At 41.7% G+C, this 24,965-nt stretch overlaps 3 protein-coding genes across 4 annotated transcripts; all 3 read right to left on the reverse strand.

Annotated features, from left to right (window-relative positions):
* Positions 1-6,281: 6,281 nt before the first annotated feature.
* Positions 6,282-8,946, reverse strand: LOC119722304 (BTB/POZ domain-containing protein 17-like). The gene is made up of 2 exons (XM_038192349.1): positions 8,766-8,946; positions 6,282-7,842 (listed from the first exon to the last, which is right to left on the reverse strand). The coding sequence occupies exons 1-2, from the start codon at positions 8,931-8,933 to the stop codon at positions 6,352-6,354; spliced, it is 1,659 nt and encodes a 552-aa protein (XP_038048277.1). The 5' UTR covers positions 8,934-8,946; the 3' UTR covers positions 6,282-6,351.
* Positions 8,947-14,486: 5,540 nt separating this feature from the next.
* On the reverse strand, positions 14,487-20,390 carry LOC119722307 (gigaxonin-like). Of its 2 annotated transcripts, none has more exons than XM_038192352.1 (4): positions 20,151-20,390; positions 17,894-18,034; positions 17,262-17,410; positions 14,487-16,763 (listed from the first exon to the last, which is right to left on the reverse strand). In XM_038192352.1, exons 2-4 carry the CDS (start codon positions 17,979-17,981, stop codon positions 15,384-15,386), a joined length of 1,617 nt encoding a protein of 538 aa, XP_038048280.1. In that variant the 5' UTR covers positions 17,982-18,034; positions 20,151-20,390; the 3' UTR covers positions 14,487-15,383. The 2 variants fall into 2 exon arrangements, with proteins under 2 accessions (XP_038048280.1, XP_038048279.1); XM_038192351.1 differs by having other exon boundaries at positions 20,156-20,388.
* Positions 20,391-21,540: 1,150 nt separating this feature from the next.
* Positions 21,541-24,915, reverse strand: LOC119722308. The gene is made up of 4 exons (XM_038192354.1): positions 24,809-24,915; positions 24,156-24,219; positions 23,331-23,999; positions 21,541-23,061 (listed from the first exon to the last, which is right to left on the reverse strand). The coding sequence occupies exons 2-4, from the start codon at positions 24,210-24,212 to the stop codon at positions 22,348-22,350; spliced, it is 1,440 nt and encodes a 479-aa protein (XP_038048282.1). The 5' UTR covers positions 24,213-24,219; positions 24,809-24,915; the 3' UTR covers positions 21,541-22,347.
* Positions 24,916-24,965: the final 50 nt, after the last annotated feature.

A 24,965-nucleotide genomic window follows, 5' to 3' on the forward strand; every position in this document is an offset into this window, starting at 1 on the left:
GACCGTTTTGTCGTGGTATTTATACAGCGCAAGTGACGTCACATGAGCGTATTTTGGTCGAATAGAGAGCTTGACGCGAGCTACTAGGACGTATCAACAGTGAGCAGAGCGTAGTGTGTGCGCAGTGACAGCGCAGCGGCAGCGACTAGATCGAGTAATTGAGCTTGACAAGGGCGCATAGAGAGCAAGTTGAGCGCATCGTAAGCGCGGGAAGAGCACAGTATGAGCGTAGCTTGAGCTTCTTTGATTCAGAAAGTTGTCATTTTTTTTCATAAATTTATGAAATATTTTTGGTCGCCGTAAGGTCTCCTATGAGATCGCATATAATGTGACAGGCCCTTTAGCTACATGTAGGTCATGCAGTGTATTCAATGCATGAGTGACTTGGATTTCAAAGTGGAACGCCGCTATTGTAACCACACGACTACAGTGCCTTTAGGGTAATGTTATGACGTATGAGAGTAATAATTTGGCTAGCGAGGATGTACAATGTATGTTCAGGTGTCACTAGCTATGAAATTTGGTCTTCCAACTACATGTTTATATTGTTTTTATTGTGTGAAAAGCACAAAGATTGCCAGTAAATAGCACTGTTGCAATTAGAAGCAGGATGCTCCTTTGCCATTTGAAACATGGAATATATTACTGCTTGTAGGCCATTGTTTGATGCAATGGTTTATCAGAAAGCTAAATAATGTCTCTCTTTAAAAAAATATCAATTCAGTTTAGAGATTTAAATTCTACGTGCTTGAGTATTCTTAATCAAAGCACTGCCATATTCATTTGTCACTTCTCAAAATCATGATCTTGTGATTGGTATTCTATGCTCACCATCCTGGAGCAGGAAGGAAATTTGTGGAATTCAATTTAATCCGGTGATTAGCCTTTTTGAGTTGTGCCCTCCTTTGAAGGTTTTTCACGTGATGTCACTTGACCGGCAAAGGCAGTTCAGGAAGCGTACCAAGTCCGCGTAGGCGCGCGTGTGCATTTTCGAATCTGTGTATTTCTAATGGCAACTCCGCATACGCGAGAATGTGGAGACTTCGAAGGCGCGCGCATTTCCGCGCACATCTGCGTAAATTGAACGCTGACCGTCGAAACTCACGTGACTGAAAAACCGCCATTGTGGATGTTATATCTCAAGGCTGATGGCAAACACCTACCGGTATATAATTTACAACCAAAGATTTTTAAAAAAAACAGCAACACCAAACCAACAAAATCTCCAACATTTTCTTCTTAGAGATTTTATTTAAAACCTAGTCAGAAGAACAAGTAAAAAGTACTTCTTCCTATTTCAAGTGCACGTTCTTAGCCTTAATCTTTCTCTCTACTTAAATGTAACTTCTTTATTGGCCAAGTAAAAAATAACAGTTTCTAGTCCGGGCTTTAGGCAAAAAGGGAGGAGGCTGCCCTTTTTCTTTTTTTTTCCTCGGTTTTCTTTTTTTAAGATGGCGGATTTTCAAAGATGGAGCCGTGTAACGCCTTAAAAAAGATTCTAGACTTGCATACATAGTTGAAATTTTGGTGGAAGAACATAAAAAAATAGTATAGTGCAAATGATTGATGTTTAAAAATTTAAACAAATTATAAAGGAGGCGTCCGTGAAAAAGGAAGTAGGTGGGTACAAGAACTGGTTTATATTTTACTTGGCCTTAAGCTCTGTGCTGCAAGAACGATAATTCAGGTTATCGTTTCTGCTCGCCTGTTTTACCAGCATTAACAAGTCAAATTTTGTTTAACATTTTTTGTGGAATTTAGGGGCTTGGGCCGAAAACACATTGTCTCAAGACCTAGATATGTATTTTATGCACTGTAAGCATGACTGATGGGTGTTTGGCTGTCTGCCAGTTTTGTTACAGAGGGATACTTAAGGGAAATTCCCTTTCATGTGAAAGATCAGAAGTCCCATGTTGTGGTAGCCTTGAGTACAAGGCTGTTGCCGCTCATAGCCTACCCGTACCCGACCCGCTCCACACACATATACACAGCAAAAACAAGCACGTGGTCTGCGCACGCACAAAACCCGCAGTAGTAATACTCTACGCGCTCACGCAATTCCCCTTAGTGAGAGTCCAGCACCATGCTCCGAAGGAGCTGAATTCCACATGTACACACACGCATGCTTGCACATGATGGGACAATGTGCACATGTGATGAGACTAAACTGCCAGCATTGGAAGTGCATGAATACATTGTGGGCTTCGCGTGTGTGCAATCGGATCAGATTTCGTCGTGTGTGGAGCCTAGCCTGGTAAGCTGTGGTCAGCTTCTCGGCCTAGCCTGGTCCGGTGAGCCAGTTATGGTACAGCACAGCCTTGTATTCAAGGCTAATATTTTAGTGGTGACGAACTTTCATGTTCAGTTCATATTATACATATTGACTGGCATTGAGGTCACTAGCGCATGTCTATGCACCCTGAAGGACTGTGAGGGAAATAGGACCCTCTTCTGTTCACTCACGGGCCCGAGGGGGCATAGACGTGCACTAGCGACCGAATTATGCCAGTCCATATGTGTTTCATAACTCACCTCTGTCCAAAATATAAACTAAAAAAAGAAACCATTCAGTGTTTTATTATGTTTTAGTTCAACAATTAACTCATAAGCAATTCAGCTGTAGGCAATTCAACAATTAAAGGAACGCTTTTAGTTTCCCTAGATTACATTTTTGAGTTTGAGTTTTGTCAGAGGGCGCTGTTACCCAGTCAAAAAATTTTGAGTACATGTATAGTGCCCGATCAGGCACTATACTCTGGAAATTACGCGCGCGCAATGTCTCGACCCGCGTCTAGTTCATGCTTACGCAAGTTTCATACACTAGCCTTTATTAGTGAATCACACATGACCGCGTTTCAGCCAACCAGGATAAAGAACAAGCAAGAGGTGTGTTATAAACAAATGTAATCCCTATCGACAGTACTGGCTTTAACTACCCATATTGAGACACAAAACTGGATGAAATGTTTAGTATAGTGCAAGAAAAAAGAATTAAATATAATCGTTTTTGTTTTTGTTTTTGTCTTTAAAATACATGTAAGAAACTTAACGTTTTAAGTTCTAAAGTTGAGATGGCTATTGCCGTTAAATATCCTAAAAATGTAATTTGCATAATCTTTAGTTTGTATACTTCTTACACATTTGCTTTGCTCTATATAACAAACTAAACAAAGGCAATAAACTGTTCACTTAACATTTTAACTTACAGCAAGCTATTCAATTTAATGGTGCTGAAATACATAACTGATTGTTGTTGACCTTTGACCCTTAACTGCTCCACCCCTCACTCTTCTATTTCCAAAGAGTGCAATCTCACTCTCGAAAAGTTGAGACCAGACGATTAAAGAGTGCAAAATGAAAACTCAAGGTATATCTTGAGTGGGAAAATCGATCAATTTGATTGAAGAAGAAAAGAAAAGTCAATCTTAAAAGTGCTTAATATCTTGTCCCTAGTTTTAGTAAAACAATGAATTTTTCACTCCTTGGGAATGAGAGAGTAGGCTTTTTTTACTGAAATCTTCAGGAATACATGAAATTCAAACACTGCATTGTACTTGTTAGTCTTAATGTATTGAATGAACATTGGGCATCTTGGCTATTTCCAAAGTTACTGTATAGTTGCTTCCGTAATCCTGAATTTATCCTAATACATGTACTGCAAACCACTAAAGTCCACCGCACACGAGAGCTACGTGCTGAGCAAAAAGTCATTCGAGGCCGTTTGCTCAGCACATACATGTAGCTCACAAAATATCCCCGTTTGCGGTGAATTTTTGCCGAGTTTTCTGCCTCGCAAAGCCGCGAGGCAAATATCCATCCGCTTTGATTTCTTTCGCCTTGCAAGGCGAAACACTCACTGTGTGCGGTCAACCTGAGCTACCTTCTCAGCCAAAAAGATTAACTAGCCAATGAAAGCACATTATTCTTGTTTGTAGGTCGTGTGATTTTTTTTTTTTAAATGGGGACAAACGCCAGCAGGTTTTTAGAATATTTGTACAAAAATATCTTAAAATCACGTGTACAGAGTATGTGATTTCATTGGCTAGTTAATCTTTTTAGCTCGGCACGTAGCTCGGGTCGACCGCACACGGTGAGTTTTTCGCCTCAAGAAAGACAAAAGAAATCAAACAGGGGAGACATTTGCCTCCCGGCCTTGTGAGGCAGAAAACTCAAGCAAAAATTCACCGGGCACAGGGATATTTTGTGAGCTATGTGCTGACTAAACGACCTCGAATGATTTTTGCTCAGCACGTAGCTCTCGTGTGCGCGGTGGGCTTAAGAGTCGATTTTGGAGAACGGTTGAAACCCTAACTCCCTAGGGGGTGTGCAAAATCATATTAAAATTGAAGGATTCAGGACTGTTTGGGTTAAAGTACAAAGCAAATTTACTCCATTAATTCCTGTAATGCCCAAAACTGACCGAGATTTATGGTTTCACCAAGGAATAAATACAATGTAATACAATGTAATACAATGTTATACAATGTATGTAGGTGCTTCAATAGGTGCTTCTGTATCATATCATTAGATTTTACTCTCATTGTGAATATTTTTGTCTGTGTTTTATTCAATTGCCCACTTTCGTTGCAGCTTTTTGTTGCAGTGATATTTAATGTATACATGAGAAATTGTTGCACAGCACTATAAGTAAATGTTTAGTAAAGATTAACAGTTAAGCTTCAAGTAATTTTTTTTTTAGTTATGCCAAAAAAGAGTCAAAAAGCTTTTATGCTTATTTTTTACATCATCTTAATGAATTTTTTAAGAGAAAAAAAAAAGCTTTTTATTGAAGTCAACCATTTCTGGAAGGATGGAATTTGATTAAAAATTGTGATAATGCAAAGCTAATGGGAATTGTCTTGTCCACATTTGTCTCGCTTGTGTCAATCAAAATCAGACGGTGTGTACGTGTGCATGTACACGTACATGTACCTCATCTAGCGCTTGTGATGCAATCAAGCTAAATGAGTCGTTTGTTGGGAACTTTCATTTGGAGATTCAGGCCAAATTAGGGCCACTTCATCACATCACTTCATCACATCTCTTGGTGTTCCGACTTCCATAATTTTTGAACTAAAGATGGTATCAGCATGCGGTTTTCACATTAGTAATGCCGAGATTTTGCTCTTTTTAAATCTGTAAGAAAAAGAAGAAAATTTACCAGGGCCGACAAACGACTCATTTAGCTTGATCGCATAACATTTATTGTTTAAGTACACTTGCTTACTTTGTTCAAAAGATGACTAAAGCTAATTTAAACAATAAAAACCTTGGGTGTACACTAGACTAGTGCATGCAAATCAAGCTTAGTACTTACAGGTAGAAATATGAAAATAAGCTTAAGAATCATTTATAACATATAAATACAATAATTACCTAACCAGCTAGTCACAGGTTATAATATACGGCAAAAAGACGGTTAATAGGCCCTACCGTATTTACACAAGACTTTGGAATGTGAAGGAGGTGAAATGATTTGGTTGTGTAATAATGTGAAATTTTTTTCAATTTTTTTGTTTTAATTTTTCCATTTATACAGCTGCTACTTTCACAGTATGCGTTCAAACTAGGAGTACTGCAAATGAAATATTGCATAACTTCATGTTGTCTGCCACTTTATAACAGACTTAAAAAATCTGGTTTTGTTCATTTGAATGACTGAGTGCCATCTTGACGGTGTAAAAAAAAAATTCAAAACAGCAAAATCTTTTGAACCTTGCATATCTAGCTTCCGAAAATCCTAGGTTGGATCATGCTGTTTTATTGCAAAACGACCACTATTATCTGCAGACCAAGTTGAATTTTTTTTTGGTGTTGGGGAAGGGGGTTGATGACGACTAACACACAATTTCTTGACAGTGTGCTGATGGTTTATTGGGTAGGTTGTATAGTGGAATCCGGCAACCAGAATAAGAAGCTTGAACTGTGGCGGTGTCACGCTCATGCGCATGCTGCACGCGTTCTGAAGGACGAGGCTCACACGCATTTTGGTATTCCTATTGGTCGAAGAAGCCTGGAGTGCATGCGTTCTACCTGAGCGCGACTCGCGCGAGCCTTGCGCTGCCGCTGAAAATGGCTGCTGCTGGATTTTGCTGTAGACCATTGTCATGGTGCCACCATTTCAGTCATGTATCCAATAACAGTCCTGAATGGCAATGTTTTAGTGCAAAAAGGAACCAGACTATTTTTCCTTCCAGCCTCGCTTTGGTTGTGTTGATTTGAATGAGAAAAAAAAATCAAGATGGCTGCAACATGACAATGGTCTCTGGGAGCAAGGGGAGGGGCTAATATTTATTCTGATTGATCATCAAAGGCAAGCATTTGTCTGCCTCTCTGGAAAACTGATGTCCTTCACCAGCCAAAGATCCCATGAGTGAATGTCTTCTGCTGTAGAAGTTCTGTGGGTGTGAACAATCTGACATTTAGCATTTGACTGCGTTTGACTTTGATGAAGAGGGAGACTCTGACTGTGACATGGGCAGGTTTCTCTTTGAGGCCCATAAGCCGAGGTGGAAGCTTCACCATTATTGTCTGACTACTCCCGACAGGAGGTACGATGCCTTCAGAAGTGTGCACCTTAGGACGACGGCAGTTACTTCCCGGCAGAATCGTCAGTATCACCAAACGGTAGTCCCTATGCTGATGTCTCGCATGGGCCTCAGCTGAGGGCTTGATGTGATAGCGGATTCCCCAACGCTCGCAGGTTTTGTCATAGAAAGCGACTCCGTCGACCAGCCAGTCACTTTCTTCAACTTGGTGGACGTTGTTGGCTGTGACTCCGATGACCCAAACTGATGGAACACCAAGACCGGTCTTGGTCACTTCATTGGACTTGCCTTGTCTGCTTCTCACTTTCTCATCAAGTAGAGTTAACCTTTTGTAATTTTCTTCTGGCTCCGATATGTAATACCGCATGGCAACGCAGTTTCTTGCGAAAGCGGCAAACCGCATGTGATAGGGTAGTTGTCTGAATTCTTCTTCCGAGGCAAGTAATTTCCATTCATATACCCTGTGGATCCTCTCTTGAAGGAGATGTTTGAAACTGGGATACATCTTCGGACAGCTCAGCAGTTTGCCACTAATTGTCTTGAATGACACCGGTGATATGTGAGGAAAGCGAATCAGTGAAATGACCTCCTCCGTGTACCGTCTACGCTCTTCCTTTCCTTTCACCGTCAGCCACTTGAAAGCCAACAGCAGAGCAAGTAGCTCAAAGCTTACCACCAGGTTAGGGCTTCTCAACAGCTTCAGAAACAAACTTGGACTCATGTCAAGAATGCAGGACTGCTCCAGAAACTCAAAGTTGGTTTCAAGGACGCTGAAGCAGTGCCTGTACAACTTGGTCATCCCGCACTCTTCGGCTTTGCTCAAAGTCTTAAGGGCTGCCATTTTGTCATAAGACACTTTCTCCACCAGAAATTCCTGGCAGACATCACACAGTCCTTGAACCTTGTACTTCTTGGCAAGCTCAAAGACTGGATACACATTGTTGTCGGTCAACTCCACAGTCTCTGTGTACATGAACTTCAGGAAGTCACCGAAGACTTTGGAACACTCTTCAGACTCTGCCAAGGTACATTCCTCAAACTGAACTTCACCGCTAGCTCCCTCATCAGTTATAGACCCTTCGGATGTCGTTCTTCTCTTAGAACCAACAAACATCTCCTGAAATGCATCACTCCACGTGCAAAGGACCAACTTATGTGCTCGGAAGGTGTTCCCTCTTACCTTCAGCGTGATGTCACTGAACTTGGAATTGTTGAAGTAACTTGCCAGCTGTTGGCAGAGATGAGTTGCTGGGTTGAAATCATCTTCCTGGTCCGTATCTTCAGATGAATCATCCTGTAAAGAAAATATGCACTTACATGGTTGAATAGCTTTTGACAATTGTGCCCCAAATTTGGAAATATGTAATCTGGCAGTTGATGAATATGGCTGAATTCTACCAAGGGCAGATCTAGAACACAGTTTTTTTGGTCACTAAAAAGTGAGTCAAAAAAGTTATGGCGTGAGGATCAGGACCCGCTCAAGGGCCTCGGAACAATTTTTGGATTCTAGATGCTCTGTGGTGCATTCTGAGGCTTTTTCTGACCACTTTAACCAATTTTTTTCAGGAAAAGATGGTGGTGTGCGGGAGGTGGGGGGACCATTTTTGACAGAGGATGTGCTGCAAGGTAGCTAGGAATTCTTTCCTTACACTCACCAAGCCTCTGCAAAATCTAAATGCAGAAGGAGGGGGGGGGGGGGGTGTTACACCTTCTGACTAAATATGGATAGAAAGGATTATAGCCTTGACCAAGGCTGTCTACCTCTTCCCTGAACGAGCTACCGCTACTGTACAGCTTATTAATTAGGCTGATTTGTCCAGTACCCGTTGTACTGTACTTGTGAATTGTCACTGCACACAGCACCGTCAACACTAGCCACACCGATCCCGGGATAATGGGTACTGGACAAATCAGTCTAATCTGTACTGTAGCGGCCATCACTCACTCATTCAGGGAACAAGTGGACAGCCTCGGTCAAGGCTAAATTTAAAGGGATTATAGACATGATTGGAGAAAAGGTTGCGCGATGTCGTTTGCGTCATATGCCAACAGACACACAAGTTTGCCGACAGCGGGGACAGGACAATAGTTTGGGGGAACGTCACTGTCACACCCGGCCCTACACCCCTCTAGCGATGCCTCTGCATTACGAGTGTGAGTTCCAATATTGGCAAGCTGGCCTCCTTCAGCATTGTGAAGACATCAGTCTTTACTTACATCTTCTTCGAGACGGCTGTTCCTTACGTTGTTGTAATGCAAGTACTGCAAGTACTGCATGGGCTCAAGTATCTCAGCAGCTGTGTCTCCATCTAAATCCAGCCAGTGACCATAGTGATGTTGGCGCAATAATAGAGCCCTCATCAAATGATTATCAAATAATGCCATCACAAATGAAGTGCGCAATGTCACACTGCAGTTTCTTGGGGGAAAAAAGCAAAATAATACTATTAGTGAGGGAGACTTTATAAGGAGTCTGTTGAATGTCCCCGATGTGGGGGGGGGGGGGGGGGGGGAGTGTGTGGGAGAAAGGTGGGGGCAGGGTGGGGGCAGGGGGAATGGGAACTGCAGCTGTGGACCAAAATATGAAGAGCTTGCAACGTGGTCCAAAAATGTTGAGAACACAAAGCTTCCCATATCATAGTGGTGCCGTCACTTGGTGGGAGAGGGGATCAGCACGTGCCCTCCCCCCCCCCCCAAAAAAAAAATTGGTGAAAATGCATATCCCTCTCCAGAAAAATGCAGGTCGAATGCAACCACCTCCTCCCTCTATGGCTGCTCTGCGTAGGGGAGCAACCATAGTTCTAGGGGAGGGGTACTTCCCCTTCCCCCCCCCCCCCCATCCCCCCTTCTTAACGGATTCCCATATCTGGCATATCACTTTTCACCCTGTGCACAAACCCTATGGGACTGGTCTGAAAATTTCTAAGTGTTTTCTCAGTAAAACTTCAAAATTTGGACTTTTGAGGACATATTATCACTTTCTGATGGCTGATAGTGATAGATCATCTAAGGAAAAATTAGACTCACTGGACATGCTGGATATGTGTACTCTGTACATGAAATTGACCCAATGTATTTCAAAACAATAAGACAATTCTTTAAAATATGGGATGGGACCATGAGTCATAGGGTCCTTATACAAACTTTAGAATAATCTCTGAGCGTACTGATATTATCAGTAACACTAAACAGGATTATTTGAAATTTGATGCAGCATCCATGTGGAATTATCATGACAGCAAGAAACCATTGAAATTTTCCACTTACCTTACAATTAAACGATATGCTTAACAGTAACTTCTAGCAATCGTCAGATCATTTGTGTGGACCAAAATGGCATTTTCCATGGGTTTCCATCAAGACAGTATGCTGCTATACTTGCTAGGTGGGGTTTACATCCAATGCAGATGACACACAGGGATTTCTCATCACTAGCCACACAAAAAGGGAATTTCCCCCATGAGTAAAGACCAAAAACATTCCTGTAGCAGTGTATTGCTCCATTGTGTAACCTCTTTGCTCCCACGCAATTGATTGTGTATGTCATGTAAAAGTCCATGTGATTGAATGCAGTGTTATTTAAGTTCACATTTTTAACTTTAAGGTAAGTTAAGGGTAAAAATCCTACAAAGAAATTGGTGTTTTGTGTTGACTTAATCATAGAATGAGTAAATACTGAGCACCTGATATGACAGCTATGTGATCGCTTCTTTAAAGAATAATTAACCCGAATATTCTCAAGTACGGTAGTTCAAAATAAGACGTGGCATGCCTAGTAACCCATACAATTTGAACTTATGAGATCTTATAAGATTAATATTTTAAGATTCTTATAAGTTTCTTACAGGCAACATTAGAATTCTATAAGAATATTTTCAAGTCAGAATGCAGCCTGATAAATTCTTATTAATAGTCTGAATTTCTGAGAATTCTTAAGTTTAGTCTGATTTTTTTTTTTGGGGGGGGGTTGTATATACTATAAGAAAGTTTATTTTCAGGAGTATTGTGTTACACTTGCGGCATGGGCCACAAGTCACATGACCCAGTGACCTTGCATACCACACAGTCAATGCACATGAGTCAGTGTGGGAAATTTGAAAACTACAGTCAGTGCAGTCTATGCATTGCAAGTAAGAGGACAAAAATTGTATCAAACTCATTAATGGATATTTGCATGTTTACATCGATGCCTGTGGACATAATTCACTGCTCATGCATATCTGACAATGACATGCAAAATATGTACTGGACCATTGGCTGATGGGAAGTCTTTGGAATGAACAAGAATGGACTCTAATTAGCAACTAGAACTGCTCAAGCTGTTTGTAGAAGTGGACGTGAGTAGAGGTAAGTCTTGAATGATATTATAAGTACTCAATCATGGACTTTGCTTCGGGTCATGCAGACGCTTGTAATTGTTTATGGCAATCATGCTACTATTTCTTCAAAGTTGCACACCCCTGTTCTTCCAAAAAAAGAAGTTCTCTGATTTCTGAACAACTTGCCAACAAATAATTTGTTCTCATTGCAATCTCAGTGAACGTGGTGAATGAAAACATTTGCTAATGTTACATTTTGAGACTCAAAAACCATGGTCAGTCTGCATGCACAATTGATGCACAAGGTTGCATAATTGTAGCTGCTGAATGTCTATTGTTCGTTATTGACAGATTTTGGCTTAGATGGCTAAAAGCAAAACCGAACACAATTTTGCAACTGTACACAATTAAGAAAGCAGCAAAAAGGTTTTAAATTTTCTAACATTTTGGCTAGAGCATGGGTAAATCAGGACAAGTTCTTCATCTTATTCGCTCGTGCAAACAGGATCGAAGCTGGGAACGGCTGATCTCCAAGTCTTTGAGTTCTCATTGGATAGATTTTGCGTGACCTGTGAGGTAGAATGACACAGGTGACCAAACTCGCTAAATACATAGCGCGCTAGCTGCATGGGAATGTACTGTAACTTATAAGTTACCCAGAAAGCCATCCAAACTTAAAAACAAGATACAGTGTATTGTGAAGCAGATGAGCCCTTCCCAGCGCCCTATTTCAAGGCGTGGGGTACGAGCGAAGTTCTTCATCATGTTCATACAGAATTTGTATAAATTAGGATGAGTTCAGTTCTTGCTGTTTATGCCATTCACCTTGTTTATATTGATTGTATGCATTGTGCTTTAGGCTGTCATTCACCAACAGTCAGGTATTTCATAATAATTTGGTAGTTTTGTTTTTTGCTGTTTGCAAATGTTGTAATATTCCCTTTAACATCCATTCTCGGACAATTATGTGTGCCAAAAGGGCCATTACATCTATAACAATTTGCAATTCCACTTGGTGTGATGTTTACCTGTTTGCCAATATTACACAGATGAATTTCTCACCAGCCACATAGAAGGGAATTTCCCTTGGATAAAAGTATACAATGTTGACCCAAACTGGATTACATTTGACTCTATTCAAGCGGGACGACATGGCCTGCTTCTACAGAATTCACGTACAATGATGCTTTCCGAATATGGACTGTTGTTCCCTTCATATTCCATACTGGCATGACCTCTAAGCATAACTCTATACCTATAGCCTATCCGCATGGGCCTATGCAATACATGATGTACTTGTTTGGACTTTTTTCCATGTTTGTGGGTGTGTGTACATACATACATGTGTGTAGAGAAATTCACTGAACTTCCAACTTTTTTGGGGGGGGGGGGGTCAGTTTGGTCCTTTTTGGGGGGACAAAAAAAACATGGTTTGTGATATGTTAAAGCAGACTCCTTTATTTACAAACTACAAATGTGATATAATCTTTACTCAAGCCAAGTTTACAGTGTCATGGCTGTTGTGGCATACATGTACGTCTCAAAAAAGAAAAGAGAACTGGTATAGGTTCCCTGAACTACGGTCCTGAAAAAGAAAACACAAAACCCCCGTGTAGGCATAGATTTACTGTTTACGCGTGGGGACTACGGATTTATTTCAGGGAAACTTTCCGCAAACTCCAGTAAGAAACTTCATCAGTCTTTGAATATTCACACCAAGACAGTGTCTTATACAAACAAATTTAATTTCATTCTTTATGGATGGAAATTACCACCAAAGGACAATACATGGAGATTTAATGATACTGTTATGTTTCGAAAAGACATTATTTAAAACATTAAAAAGTGACTAAAATGTAATGTATACAGGGTGGTTAAAAAAAAAAGGACACACACATTGGACAGCAATTTTCACCAATTTTTAAAAATTATTTTTAACTGTCGATTAGTAGCTATATTAAAGTACTGGCCTTTAAAGCTAGAGTCCATCATTTGCAGCCATCCGAAAAGTAACTGGCGTAATTATTGTTGAAAAACAAACTTGGTTGAAAGATAGTAAGTGCACTAAACTCTCTGTGAAATTATTCTTTCTGGGAAGCTGTCATTTTGAAGTAATCGACGAAAGAAGGCATTTCCAACGGTGATTCTTAAGAAGCACCGTAGGAAAATTTAAATTAGTAGTTCGTTTTGTTATTCAGCGCAGCGCGCACAAGTATTGGAACGACGCACACGCGCGCGCGGTTGTTATAATTCGTCGGATCAGTGCGCGACGTCGCGTATAGCTGCAATTCAAAACAATTCAAAACATGATTCAGTAACTTTTGATTTAAAATTGAGATCCTAGAATGCTGTTTTTTCTCGGAATGTACAGCTGAAGCTTAGCTGAAAGTTCATCAGGTTAGTTGCTCAGTATCCTTCATTAGATTTTGAACTCTTTTGTTGCTTCAAACAAACAAAATGCACAAATTACAAATGATGGACTGTAGCTTTAAGCAAATGCCAATTTGAACATTTCATGTGCGAAACCTGTTTGTCCACGGAGGTATACATGTACTGTCAACACAACATGCACCAATGCATGCTTGAACATTATCATTTGAAAAAATATGCGTTAACAATGAAGTCCATTGTGAGCCTATATGTGAGCCTATATGTTATGCAACGATGAACTTAAGCCGACAGCTCATTGAGTAGATGATCTTAACACCGACATGAATAATTGGACAGCTTCAATAAAAGTTACCAGGGCAAAATATATTTTCGTGGGAAGGTTTTTTTAAATTTTTATGAACTACGAAAACGTCCAATTTACATTGAATACCCCGTGGACAAGACTGATTTTGGTGACTTGTATTCAAATTAGCATATCACTATTTTTGCGACTTTTACTAAGCCTTTTTCACCATGCATGGTTAAAGGCCTATACTTTACTACTATGTGAAAAAAATATTTAAAATAAGTTCATTAAGCAGGTGAAAATTGCAGTCTAAAGTGGGTGTCCTTTTTTTTTAACGACCCTGTACAGTGTACAATGTAAACAAAATTGTAAAAAATCCTTATTGTAAAAAATCTTCACAAAAAAAACAAACTGCAGCCTGTTCTATAATTCTTACACCTAATAATTCATCAAACTAGCTGCAGAATTATTATAATGCACCCAGTCAGTTTATTGGAAAATTTATTAAAATAATGACATATCCACAGCATCATATTGCAGCATTTTGCTAACGTTGCTAGCATGGTGACTTTGGGTGTGATTGTAATCCCAGGCTTCGTGTCAGATGCCAGTTGATGGCTTCTGACTTTAATACGCCCCTTAAACAAAGACATTGACAAAATGGAGAACCACCAACATGGGGTTGGACAGCTTAGTTGGTAGAGTACCGGAACGGTTATCTAGAGGTCGCAGGTTCAAACCCCGCTCCAGTCAATTTCTTTGTTCAACCGGGAAAAAAATTATTTTATAAATGCACCGAGTCAGTTTCCCTTTGTGATTTATTTGATAAAAAGCTGATGAAAATTGAAGGAATAAATCTTACCAATAAATTATTAAGCATAAAAAGCCATACAAGTGTATTACACGTATCTCACCGGGAAAAAATTGCACATTTATAATGAAACATTTTGTAAATATAATGAACGTTCAAGGCATGCAGGAACTTTTGCAATTACAAAGTACCCAAAAACGTACCTACCAATTTAGTGAGAAACAACAAATACCCTGTGAAAGTAATCTGAAATTAGTCTGCCTGAAATGGCATCCTTTAAAAGAAATCAATCATTTCTAAAAAGATGTTCCATTTTCACATGTGCACACCTTCTTTAAAACTCGCCAAAAAAAATTTGATCTAGCACAACTAATATACATTGTAGTTCTTATTGCTTAAAACTAACAGAACATGTAGTAACACTAACTTTACAATAAAATGGTGCAGTGCTACTCTATCAAACTGTGTCACACAAAAAAAAGAAGTTAAAACAGAACACATATTACAGTGCATACACAAGATAAATGAATGTCAATGAAATTTCCTAGCAGTGTTGAAGTCGAATCCATGACAAGTCCTTTTACAAGTCTAATCGCATGTGCATGTAACAGTGGATGAACAATGACTAAGAAGTGCCTCTGAAACTTTCATTTGAATAGCTTGTGACTTGTGCAGGACTTTGTAAGGATACTACAGACTTGACTACAACACAGCTGTCCAGACAGTTTGGTTTTTGAGGTACAGTATTTAACTCTAACTCCCTAGGCTTTTTTGCTAGGATGCAACCTCAATCCTGCAAAGTCCTCCAACTGCCTCCATGTAAAACTTGCATACAACCTCCATCCTCCAAAATCATCAATTATTTCTTGGATGTGGTCCTTGGAGGGGTGACCACTGCCTCAATCCTGCAAAATCCTCCAGCAATCACTGCCAATATGTTGAGGCAGGGCCAGTGACATCCTGGAGCAGTGCGCAATAAAGAAAAGCCATACCCGAGCTGTAAATGTAAAACTGAAGGAAAATTGCACCTATCTGTCACAACTTTTATCACGACCTGAGACTTGAATGCCAACTTTGACCCACAATCTGTTCGGGTTTGAATTGCAGCGCAGGGTCGTGGCGGGCACGTAGATGGCAATCTGCTTGCCTATATCCCCAGTGTCCACACACGTGAAGGGCGCATTAAACGACTGCACTTTCGGGTCAGACTTGCTGGACACAATGGCCACTTGGTACGACCTCCCAATGTCCTCAAAATTTGGTTTGAGCATGAAGCGAACACTCCACTCCTCCCCCGATGATTCCTTGACGGCCAGGCCACCGATCTCCCATGTCTCCTTGCTGACCAGGTAGATGTTCTTGTTTTCACTCTGGCGAGCCACTGGACACGACAATTTGCAACGATCAAATTCTGCCTTGCTGTCCTCCACACACAGCTCTAGCTGTCTGAAGGTAGACCCGTCGTCGATGCGCCACTCGGTGTTGGTTATACGCACGCAGAATGCCGGCTCCAGGTACATGCGAGGATTTGAGAATTCCTTGCACATGTCTTCGTAGGCCTCCTCTCCAGCAAGTGCCCTTGCCTTCAGCGCCTGGATGACATACTCCTTGACCTTGGGTTCAAGAGTTGCAGAGCAGCCATCGAGCAAGTGGGCTAAAACGGATGCCGGGATGTGCTCAAAACGGACCAAGGACAGCAACTGGTCGGTGTACTCCTCCCGCTCTACTTTGCAGCTCTCCGTACGCAGCCAACGCCTGATGGCACCGAAGACGAAGAGCTCGTTAGGAACAACAAGGTTGGAGCTCTGCAGCACCTTCTCGAGAAGCTCCGCGTCAAACCAGTACAAGGTGGGCACTGCGTCGTCATCAGTGGTCCACATGTGGAAGTGGTTTTCCAGCAGGCTGAAGCTCTTCTGCTCGACCCTGCTCAGGTCCTCTGCCAACTTCAACGATTTCATGGCATCCACAAAGGGCGCGGTAGAGGTCTCCAGTAAAGCCAACAGATACTTCTCGCACACGTCCTTCAGGTCACGCACCATATACTTATCAGCCAGAATCAAGATGCAAAAGACGCTGTCCTCATCCAGATTCACCTCCTCAGTGTAGAAGAACCGCAGGAAATCCTCAAAATACTCCTCGCAGGCTTCATGCTCATTCAGTGTGTGCACCTGGGGCTCATCATTAGGGGTGCTCGACGACCATCTGTCGTTCATCTGGGCCCGGAACACTTCACTCCATGCACAGAGGATGAGCTTGTGGGCGTGGAAGAGGTACGGGCCCACCTTTAGGGTGACGTCACTCAAGCGAGTGTTGTTGAAGAGAGCCGAGACACAATCGTTGAGAAACAGGGGCGTCATTTTCTGTTGTATTTTCCGCTTCCGAAGCTCAGTCATCTTTTTGCCATCAGCCTGCAGGTCAAGCAAATGTAACAATGATCGTTACGATTTCATTTGTGTAATTTCATTGAATGACAACTGTTCATTTTTTTTTTTTTTTAGGTTCACTGTTATGGCATAAAACTGGCTAAGAAAGGGATGCTTCTTATTTTGCGATTACCACTAGGCACGCCATAACTTGCGACGTGTTTCGAGCCATTGTCAAGGACCTTACGACGCAAGTGCGACGTGTTACACGTTGTAACTCAGGTTGCGACACGTCGCAGCCCTTCGTGAAATCAGGTGATGGAGTACATGTGGGTGGTATCAAATTGGCCCAAGAACCACGCATAAACTCCAGAAGTACTGGACTTCCGAATTAAAATATGCAGAGCTGACCAACTGTTCAACAATCCTGCCATTCCCCAATCAACATTGTCATTCTTTCCTTGTAAAACATGAAATAGTTTAATAACAAAAACAAACTGCACTCTCAACTTCATTTGGCCTTGCCTTCTCCTGTGAGCTTACCACTCTTTTCTTCACGGCTAACAACTCGGCAAATCTTGTCTTGTTCTGTGTTCTGTTGGTGGTTGCCCCTCTCTGCATCAACTCACGCAACTGCTCTTCTTCTAGTGGTTCGTCATCGTCTGAATGATCGGCGACTTCATCGCCATTGCCTGTATCAGTTGGGGTGAGGGGTTGGGGGGGGGGAAGCATTGCGATTTAATGGGTGGATGATTACTGGGATGACCCCAAACCTTCACAGATCCTTCAAAAGTGGTTTTGAGGATTTTTTTTTGATGATGGTGAAGGCAAAGCAATGCCTCTATAACTTTACATGCCTTTGGAAGATTAACTCTAACCTTCCCAAATCTTCCACAATACTCTTTGCAAAATGGAGGATTTTGTAAGATTGAGGCTAAATGGAAAAAAATGAGTGGCTGATTTTGGAGGATGCACTGTGTCAAGGTCTTGGGCCGGACCTTGTGTTGTTTATGCTCAGCCGTGCCTAAATTTGGGCCTAGATTATACTTGAAATCCTCCGCACTGCTCCAGGAAGTCACTGGCTCTGCCTCAACATATTGACAGTGATTGCTGGAGGCTTTTGCAGGATTGAGGCAGTGGCCACCCCTCCAAGGACCACATTCAAGAAAACTTACCCTGTACCATCCGTCTGCGCAGTCTCCGCATGACACGTATCATTGCTGGTTGGTTAAGAGGAGGCTGTTGTTGATTGGCGGGATTCATCTTGATTGGACTGCACGACACACGCTGATGCAATGACGATACTACAGGTTTATCTGTGGTGTGAGAATGATACAAACTTAAAATTACTGGCTACGGGATGCCTTTGAAAAATTCGGGGAAAGGGGGGGGGGGTGTTGACACAAGGGAAACAAAGGAACTTGGCAAAATGGGAGGAACGGGGGAACAGGGGTGGGGCATGGGGAATTGGGGGCTGGGGCCTGCCCTTTCTGTCTTTCGAGTTGGGGTTTGAAATTATTGCCATGCATGTGAATATTGGTAATTTATAGACTAATTCCCGCTTGTTCGCGACCGTGACCAGAAACATGTTTCGGCTTTGGTCATTGGTTGAGCATTTTCGAGATTTCAGTTGGCATGGAGTGACGTCAAAATAAATGCAATGTACAGAACATTTAACAAACAATGTTGGGAAAAACAAGCTTGTATTTGTAACTTGTAAGGCCCATCCCAAAAAAAAATCAAAGAAATTTTCTCGCATGAACTTTTTACTAAATGCAAAATGTAGATTTTTTTCTTACGGCACCATGGTTTAGATATTTTGTAGGATGCTCCAACTTTTTGTGCCAACAAAAGTTTCCATCTTCTTTTGATTCATAGATGAAAAATTGCAAAATGCGAATTCAGTTATCACGTTCCCCATATATACTTGTGTGTATTCATCTGCTTTATCTCTCAAAACTGGTCGGCAAGCAGATATATTGCGCATGCCTGATTAGAATTGTGAATGGGCTTATTTATTTTTTACAGTTGAACTTGAAGTTGAACATGATCATGTTGAAGAACACCAAAATAAAATCCCAACATGAGTATTTCTTGGGCATGTTGGGCCTCGGTTACGGTTGGAAATCATTCTGCCAAAATCAGGAGTAATTGCAGAAGAGGGTAAACCGGCGATCGTGTAGTGTAGGGCCCGGTTCCTATAACAGGCATGCAACTTTTCCTTGGATCAGCTGATTTCCTCTTTTTTCACTTCCAATGTGTGCCATTGAAAATAGAAAAACACTGTATATGTACAAAGTCTTGGAAAGATTTGAATTTCCTCTTTTTTTGTGACTTCCCAGTTGCATGCCTGCAATAACTTAGCCCCATAAATGTGGCCTAGTTACTGGACTGCCTCCGTAAACATAGGCCACACATCCACATGTACAAAAATCGTGTCGACTTTGCCAAATTTTGATTTTCACATTTAGGCTTAGTTTGTAGGATTTTTTTGCTTTAGAAGCATACTCACCCTCTTTATAGGCTAATCAGAAAGTGCTGCCTTTTTCAGATGTCAAATTTTTGTGAAATTTCATGTTGAAATTTTGATACGCAAACGTGTAAAAATGAATCTGGAAATTTCACGAAAATTAGACATCTGAAAAAGGCAGCACTTTCTGATTAGCCTATAAAGAGGGTGAGTGTGCTTCTAAAGCAAAAAAACCCTACAAACTAAGCCTAAATGTGAAAATCAAAATTTGGCAAAGTCGACACGATTTTTGTACATGTGGATGTGTGGCCTATGTTTACGGAGGCAGTCCAGTAAATAGGCCACATTTATGGGGCTAGCAATAACTATAAGGGAACAAAATCCACTTTGAAATTATTAGACCGACCAAAGTAGTTGGCGACATTCTCAATAAACAGGTATGTCATAGATAGAGGGCAGCTAGGGTTTTGATTTTTTGAGGGAAGTTTGGGGGTAAAATGACGATGACAGCGCGGCGACAACACGCAACCCGAAAGATGGCGATCACCGCGCGATGTACCGTAAGCATGCACGGCGCGCTGAATCGCAAGACACAAACCGCGCAGGAAAATCGTGATTTCTACCCCAAGTAACTGCAAAATTGAAAATTGCAAATCGGGTGTCATTAGAATTGAGAAAATTGAGATTTTGATTGTAAATGTGATTTTTGAGCAATAAAATTAAAGAACATTTTTGACTCTAATTTGATCAAAACAAAACAGGGGCCCTACACTTCACGATCGCTGGTAAACCTGATCAACCCAATGTATAAAAATGGCAAAGGCGGGTCGGAAATTTGGCGGGTCGCGCAAGGAAACTCGCCGCGGCCGCCCGGCCCAATTACTGTTTTTGCGCGCCACACGCACGAATGCGGCTGTCGGCCTTGTTCATTTTTTTTTAGATTCTAAACTCCGTTATTTTACCTTACCTTGAAACAACTATGTCTTGCAAGTTGGCTAAATCATTCGTTCAGAAAACAAAGATCGATCGATCGGATACTCTATACATTTATAGAGGCCAAAAAATGGTGCTTTCTCCTTGGTTTTCCCCAAGCGAAACGTGCAGTAAACGCCAGATCGGATCGTACGGCGGGAAATACACATGGTACTCAGACGCATCAGTGTGTTTTAAATGGTAGACGTTGGTACAGAGAGGGGCCCGACTAAAACAAATAACTGGCGATCGATTATAGAAAGTGCGTTACGTAATACGCGTGACAAGGGCCGGTAAGGGCCCGATACCCCATAAAAAAATTGCCGTGTTAAAAAAAACAACGTTTGTATGTGTTATTTGGAGCACATCAAAAGGAGTCCGTGGGCATGTTTTCATTTTGAGCAAATATTGAATTTTATTTAACAGTCTTCAATTGAACAAAAATAATGTCTCATGTGGTGCCCCTTTCAAAAAGAAATGTGCACCCTACATTTACTCTAATTTGCACAAGTTCAAACTACAAAACCTTAACAATGTACGTGTGGGGGGGGGGTCCCTTACTATTTTGTAACAAGTGCCCCTCGACTCCCCATGGAAATGCAAGTAGTGATACTTAAGGATAGAGTACATTATTTGCAGCTATCCAAAAAGTAATTTAAGTAGAAATTATTGTTGAAAAAAGCTCTTACTTCATGTACATGTACAGTCGATTCTTGTTAGTACAAACTCTGTATACAAAATTCTGGTTATAATAACAAACATACAGCCTTAGTCCTGACTGTGCATTTATATGCACAATGAATGGGACTGATGTTCCTCTTAAAACAAAATTCTGATATAACAAACAATTTGGCTTGGTCTGAACGAAATTGTTATAACGAGACTCGACTGTACTTCGTTTAAAGATGGAAATGGCAATAAACACCCTGTGAAATTATTCTTTCTGGAATGCTGTCATTTTGAAGAAAACAATGAAATAAGGTAATTTCCAGTGTGTGAAGCCACGCATTTTTGGAAATTTACGTTAGTAGTTGGTTTGTAATTCAGCGAATCCGTGAATGGGTGGTGCATGCACAGAAGCGTTGACATGACACGCACGCACGGTTGCTATTATTCATTGGTATTCGTAACATGGAATAGCTGCAATGATGAGAACGTGTCCTGGATGCTGATTTTGGGCGCAATTCAAAACACGACTCTTCAATTCAAATCAAGATCCTAGAATTTTATTTTCTCGGGGTGTATTATAGCATTCACTGAGCTTTTTTCATCAGGTTAGTTGTTAAGCAATCCATCTTTAGATTTTAAGCACTTTTCTTGCTTCAAATTAAAAAAATTGCACAAAATGACAAATGATCTACCCTACTTTTTATGGACTACATGTACTGTAAATAGAAAGCTTTTGGAAAAAAATACATGCACAAGCATGAAGACACAACATCATTAAAACTGGGTACATCTGAATTAAAATTGTCAAGGAGACGCTCAACTTAATTTACAACAAAGCATTTACCTAATCCTAACACACACAAAAAACCTCTGCTATTCTTTCCTGGTAAAAAAAAATAGCAATAACAATTTCTGAACAAAAGAACCGAAAATCTGTGAAAAACAATGTCGTCTATTAATACCAATAGACGTAAGACCTATTGACGTACTGACTTTGTTTACATAAGCGGTTTCCTATGGGAGCGAAGTCGGGACGCCAGACAAGGTAGGGACGGTCTACCACATAGGAAAGCGCACATGTAAACAAAGCACAATGTAGTTAGGACTTTGGCCTACTGGCCTTTTCATTATTTTGCAAACCCATTGTGTAACACTTAAAGGAAAGTGTACATGATGTAGAAAAACAAAGAAAGTGGGAAAGTGGAGGTTGTATATTTGGGCCTACTTAACCCCAAGCATTTTGACAAGAACCCTTCCCTTATCCAGCCAAATTCAACACATTGCACAAAAACAAGTAGTACATTCCATTATGATGCAACTTTCTTTTGTACTTCATATTGGACACTGATCAGATTCAAACTTTCGTCTAGATTTTTCCAAACTTACCAAGATTTTCACTATTCCACGTCTATTGTGAGTCATCACAGTGTATCAGAGTTTTCTGGTCGAGAAAATCTAGACCAAAAATAATACATGTAGTAGAAATCTTAAATCTAGAATGAATGGATGGTTGTGTTATTAATTGATAAACACAACCTCACGAGAATATATGTAGTCCGGTTTTTCTTCCAGGATGTAGGGCCCAATTAGGACGATGCCATCAGCCGTGGCGCGCTTAGTACCCTTTTCGACAGTTCCACTGTGGGTGATAATGATGGGATTCGTTGTGTCTTCCTTGGACTTGATGTACAAGACAATGCGGTATTCCTTGCCAATGTGATCCCATTTGGGAGTTAACAGGACCTGCACGCGCCACAACTTCCCCACGTTTTCTTGTCTGCTCATGATGTTAACCTCCCACGTTTCGTCCGCGGCGTTGCGGTGCACGTTCCTGTTCTGTGGATTGCTGCGCCACACTTGAGCCCGACGATCCGAGTAGTTGCTCAGGGTGTGGTTGACCCGGGCCCGCGTGAAGATATCCTTCTTGGCCTCCTTGATGCTGGACAGCCTCCCACCGGGAGGCACGAACTTCAAGTACAGGCGCGGCGGGACGAACTGAATCTCGGACACCTCTGAGAAGTCCACCTCTTCTGAGGCCAGAGCCCTGACTTGGAGGGCCTCGGTGACGATCTCGGGACGCTTCTGGGAAATCTGCTGGCCGAGTCTGGACTTGCTGAACTGCTGGAGCTGCCAGATGGTCATGTTGGAGAAGCGAATGTGAGGCAGGATCACCTCTAGAGTGGCCCACAGATTCTCAACGGTGACCTGCTTCGATTTGATCCAGGCTTCAATCTGAAAGACATGATAAGAAAACAAGCCGTGAGACACTACAGCATTTTCTGATCTATATTCCAACAATTTATCCCCCTTTTTGAATCGGGGAAACCTTGAGGAGTAGAGAGGACAACACAGATACACTTGTCAGTTTTCTCTGAAACTTCATCGGAATCATTAGATATTCTTTGGCTGTTAATTCCAAAGATTAGATAACTAGAAACTTTCGAGTGTAAATGTGCACAATGCTAAATGCGATCACTTTCAGTGAAACAAAAGTTTCATACCTTCAGAAACAGACAATACTCATCCTCTATGACAACGTCAGAGCTCTCGATGATAGAGACCAGCTGGTCCAACCGCAACGCCTGCCAGGCGACGTCGGGGATGTACTGGACGTAGGACCGCAGGACTTTGAGGCAACTCTCCTTCAGGAACCCCAGGTCCTTGGCTTCAGCTTCCCCGAGCCACTCCAGGGCACTGTCGATGTTGTGCTGGCCGATATCTTTGCCAATGAACCGCTCGCACATCTCCTGCAGTGGCTTGATCTTGTAGCCCTGAGCAAGACTCAGGACCACCTTGACCGTTCCCTGGGTGGGTTCTGCCTTGCCGGAGTACAGGAACTTCAGGAACTGCTGGAAGGCAGCATCAGCGTCCTCCGCACTGCCGCTGTTGCTTCCCGATGTCGGAGCAAAGCCATCCTCGTCGAGGTCTAATAAAAAGGGTTGGCCTGGCTCGCCCCCAGCAGTGCCCATCCGTGGAGCCTTAGCGAGCTTGTCCTCAAAGATCCCACTCCACGCCCCTAAGATTAGCCTGTGGGATCTGTACTGCTTCCCAGCAAAACGAAGCACGACGTCGGAGAGTTCCGGCTGGTTCATGAACTTCTGAATATGGTGGCTGAGTGCTCCCAGCTTCCTGCATGATTTTTGACTGGGTTCACAGTCTTCATCATCACTCTAAAAGTAAAAAAAAAATGCAAACATAAAATACCTTTTTAGTAGTAAAACATGTCAGTACCTAGCTCTAGTGACTGGAGCACTAGAACTGCGTCGCCCTTCGAACCAATTTAAAGATTGTAAGCTTAACTCTGCGGCCTTTTTCGTTTGACTCACTTTTGGCGCCTTGATGATGACCTCCTGGTGCCACTCCATTTCGGTTCCAGAACTCATTGTAACTCTGCCAGGAAAATTAAAAAGAAAATAATTCACTCTCTCACAATGGGACAACACAATCTCGACAAAGTCGTTGTACGTTTCGCGTTGAAAACAAACAACTTTTAAAATAATTTTAACTTTAATTTATATGCTGAAGGTGTTCTTTGTTGCTATTTCTACCATATAAAGCTGTTTTTGAAATTCCAAAACTTAAACAAAATTTTTGACGCTGGGTTGACGCCAGTCGACGCTAATTGTTGCCGCATTTTAGTAGGAGTAGACCGCCACAAAGAGTGCCCGTTGATGTTTGGGCATTTACGTCAGTCGCGTTGCGGGTAAAAAGCCGCATAATTTATGGCAGGACCATGCGCGGGACCCAACTAAGCGCGGTTCATGGCTGTGGCGACGCGGTGTGCACAACACGGCGGGCGGCCGCACGTCGCACATCGCTACACCGGCGACGCGGGTCACGTGCAAGGAGTAGGGCCTACTCCAGTAGGCCTTATTTACCACTTTTACAATAATCTGACGACTAGATCTTGACTGCAATATGGTTGGCCTTAAAGTACGCAGTAAGAAACTAGATTTCCTACTGTTATGTATTTACTTACAATCGTAAATTTCAACAAACAAAACAACATCAACACGCATTTTCGGCAAGAGCGAAGCGGGGAATTTTTTGAGCACGCAATTATTGTATTAAACAGCGCCACCAATCGACATATGACAGCTAGGTTAAAGTATGGAAAGCCATAAAATACAAGTGCA

The sequence above is a fragment of the Patiria miniata genome, unplaced genomic scaffold (assembly GCF_015706575.1).
Source record: "Patiria miniata isolate m_02_andy unplaced genomic scaffold, ASM1570657v1 HiC_scaffold_15, whole genome shotgun sequence".
NCBI classification, from domain to species: domain Eukaryota; kingdom Metazoa; phylum Echinodermata; class Asteroidea; order Valvatida; family Asterinidae; genus Patiria; species Patiria miniata.

Coding starts and splice junctions, on each gene's coding strand:
- LOC119722304 (XM_038192349.1), bottom strand. CDS start 8,933: ATGGCATTATTTGATAATCATTTGATGAGGGCTCTATTATTGCGCCAA. Junction 7,843..8,765: donor ACAGCCGTCTCGAAGAAGAT/GTAAGTAAAGAC, acceptor TTTTCTTTACAG/GATGATTCATCTGAAGATAC.
- LOC119722307 (XM_038192352.1), bottom strand. CDS start 17,981: ATGAATCCCGCCAATCAACAACAGCCTCCTCTTAACCAACCAGCAATG. Junction 17,411..17,893: donor GCGCAGACGGATGGTACAGG/GTAAGTTTTCTT, acceptor CAACTGATACAG/GCAATGGCGATGAAGTCGCC. Junction 16,764..17,261: donor TAGCCGTGAAGAAAAGAGTG/GTAAGCTCACAG, acceptor CTTGACCTGCAG/GCTGATGGCAAAAAGATGAC.
- LOC119722308 (XM_038192354.1), bottom strand. CDS start 24,212: ATGAGTTCTGGAACCGAAATGGAGTGGCACCAGGAGGTCATCATCAAG. Junction 24,000..24,155: donor TCATCATCAAGGCGCCAAAA/GTGAGTCAAACG, acceptor TTTTACTTTTAG/AGTGATGATGAAGACTGTGA. Junction 23,062..23,330: donor AGTATTGTCTGTTTCTGAAG/GTATGAAACTTT, acceptor CATGTCTTTCAG/ATTGAAGCCTGGATCAAATC.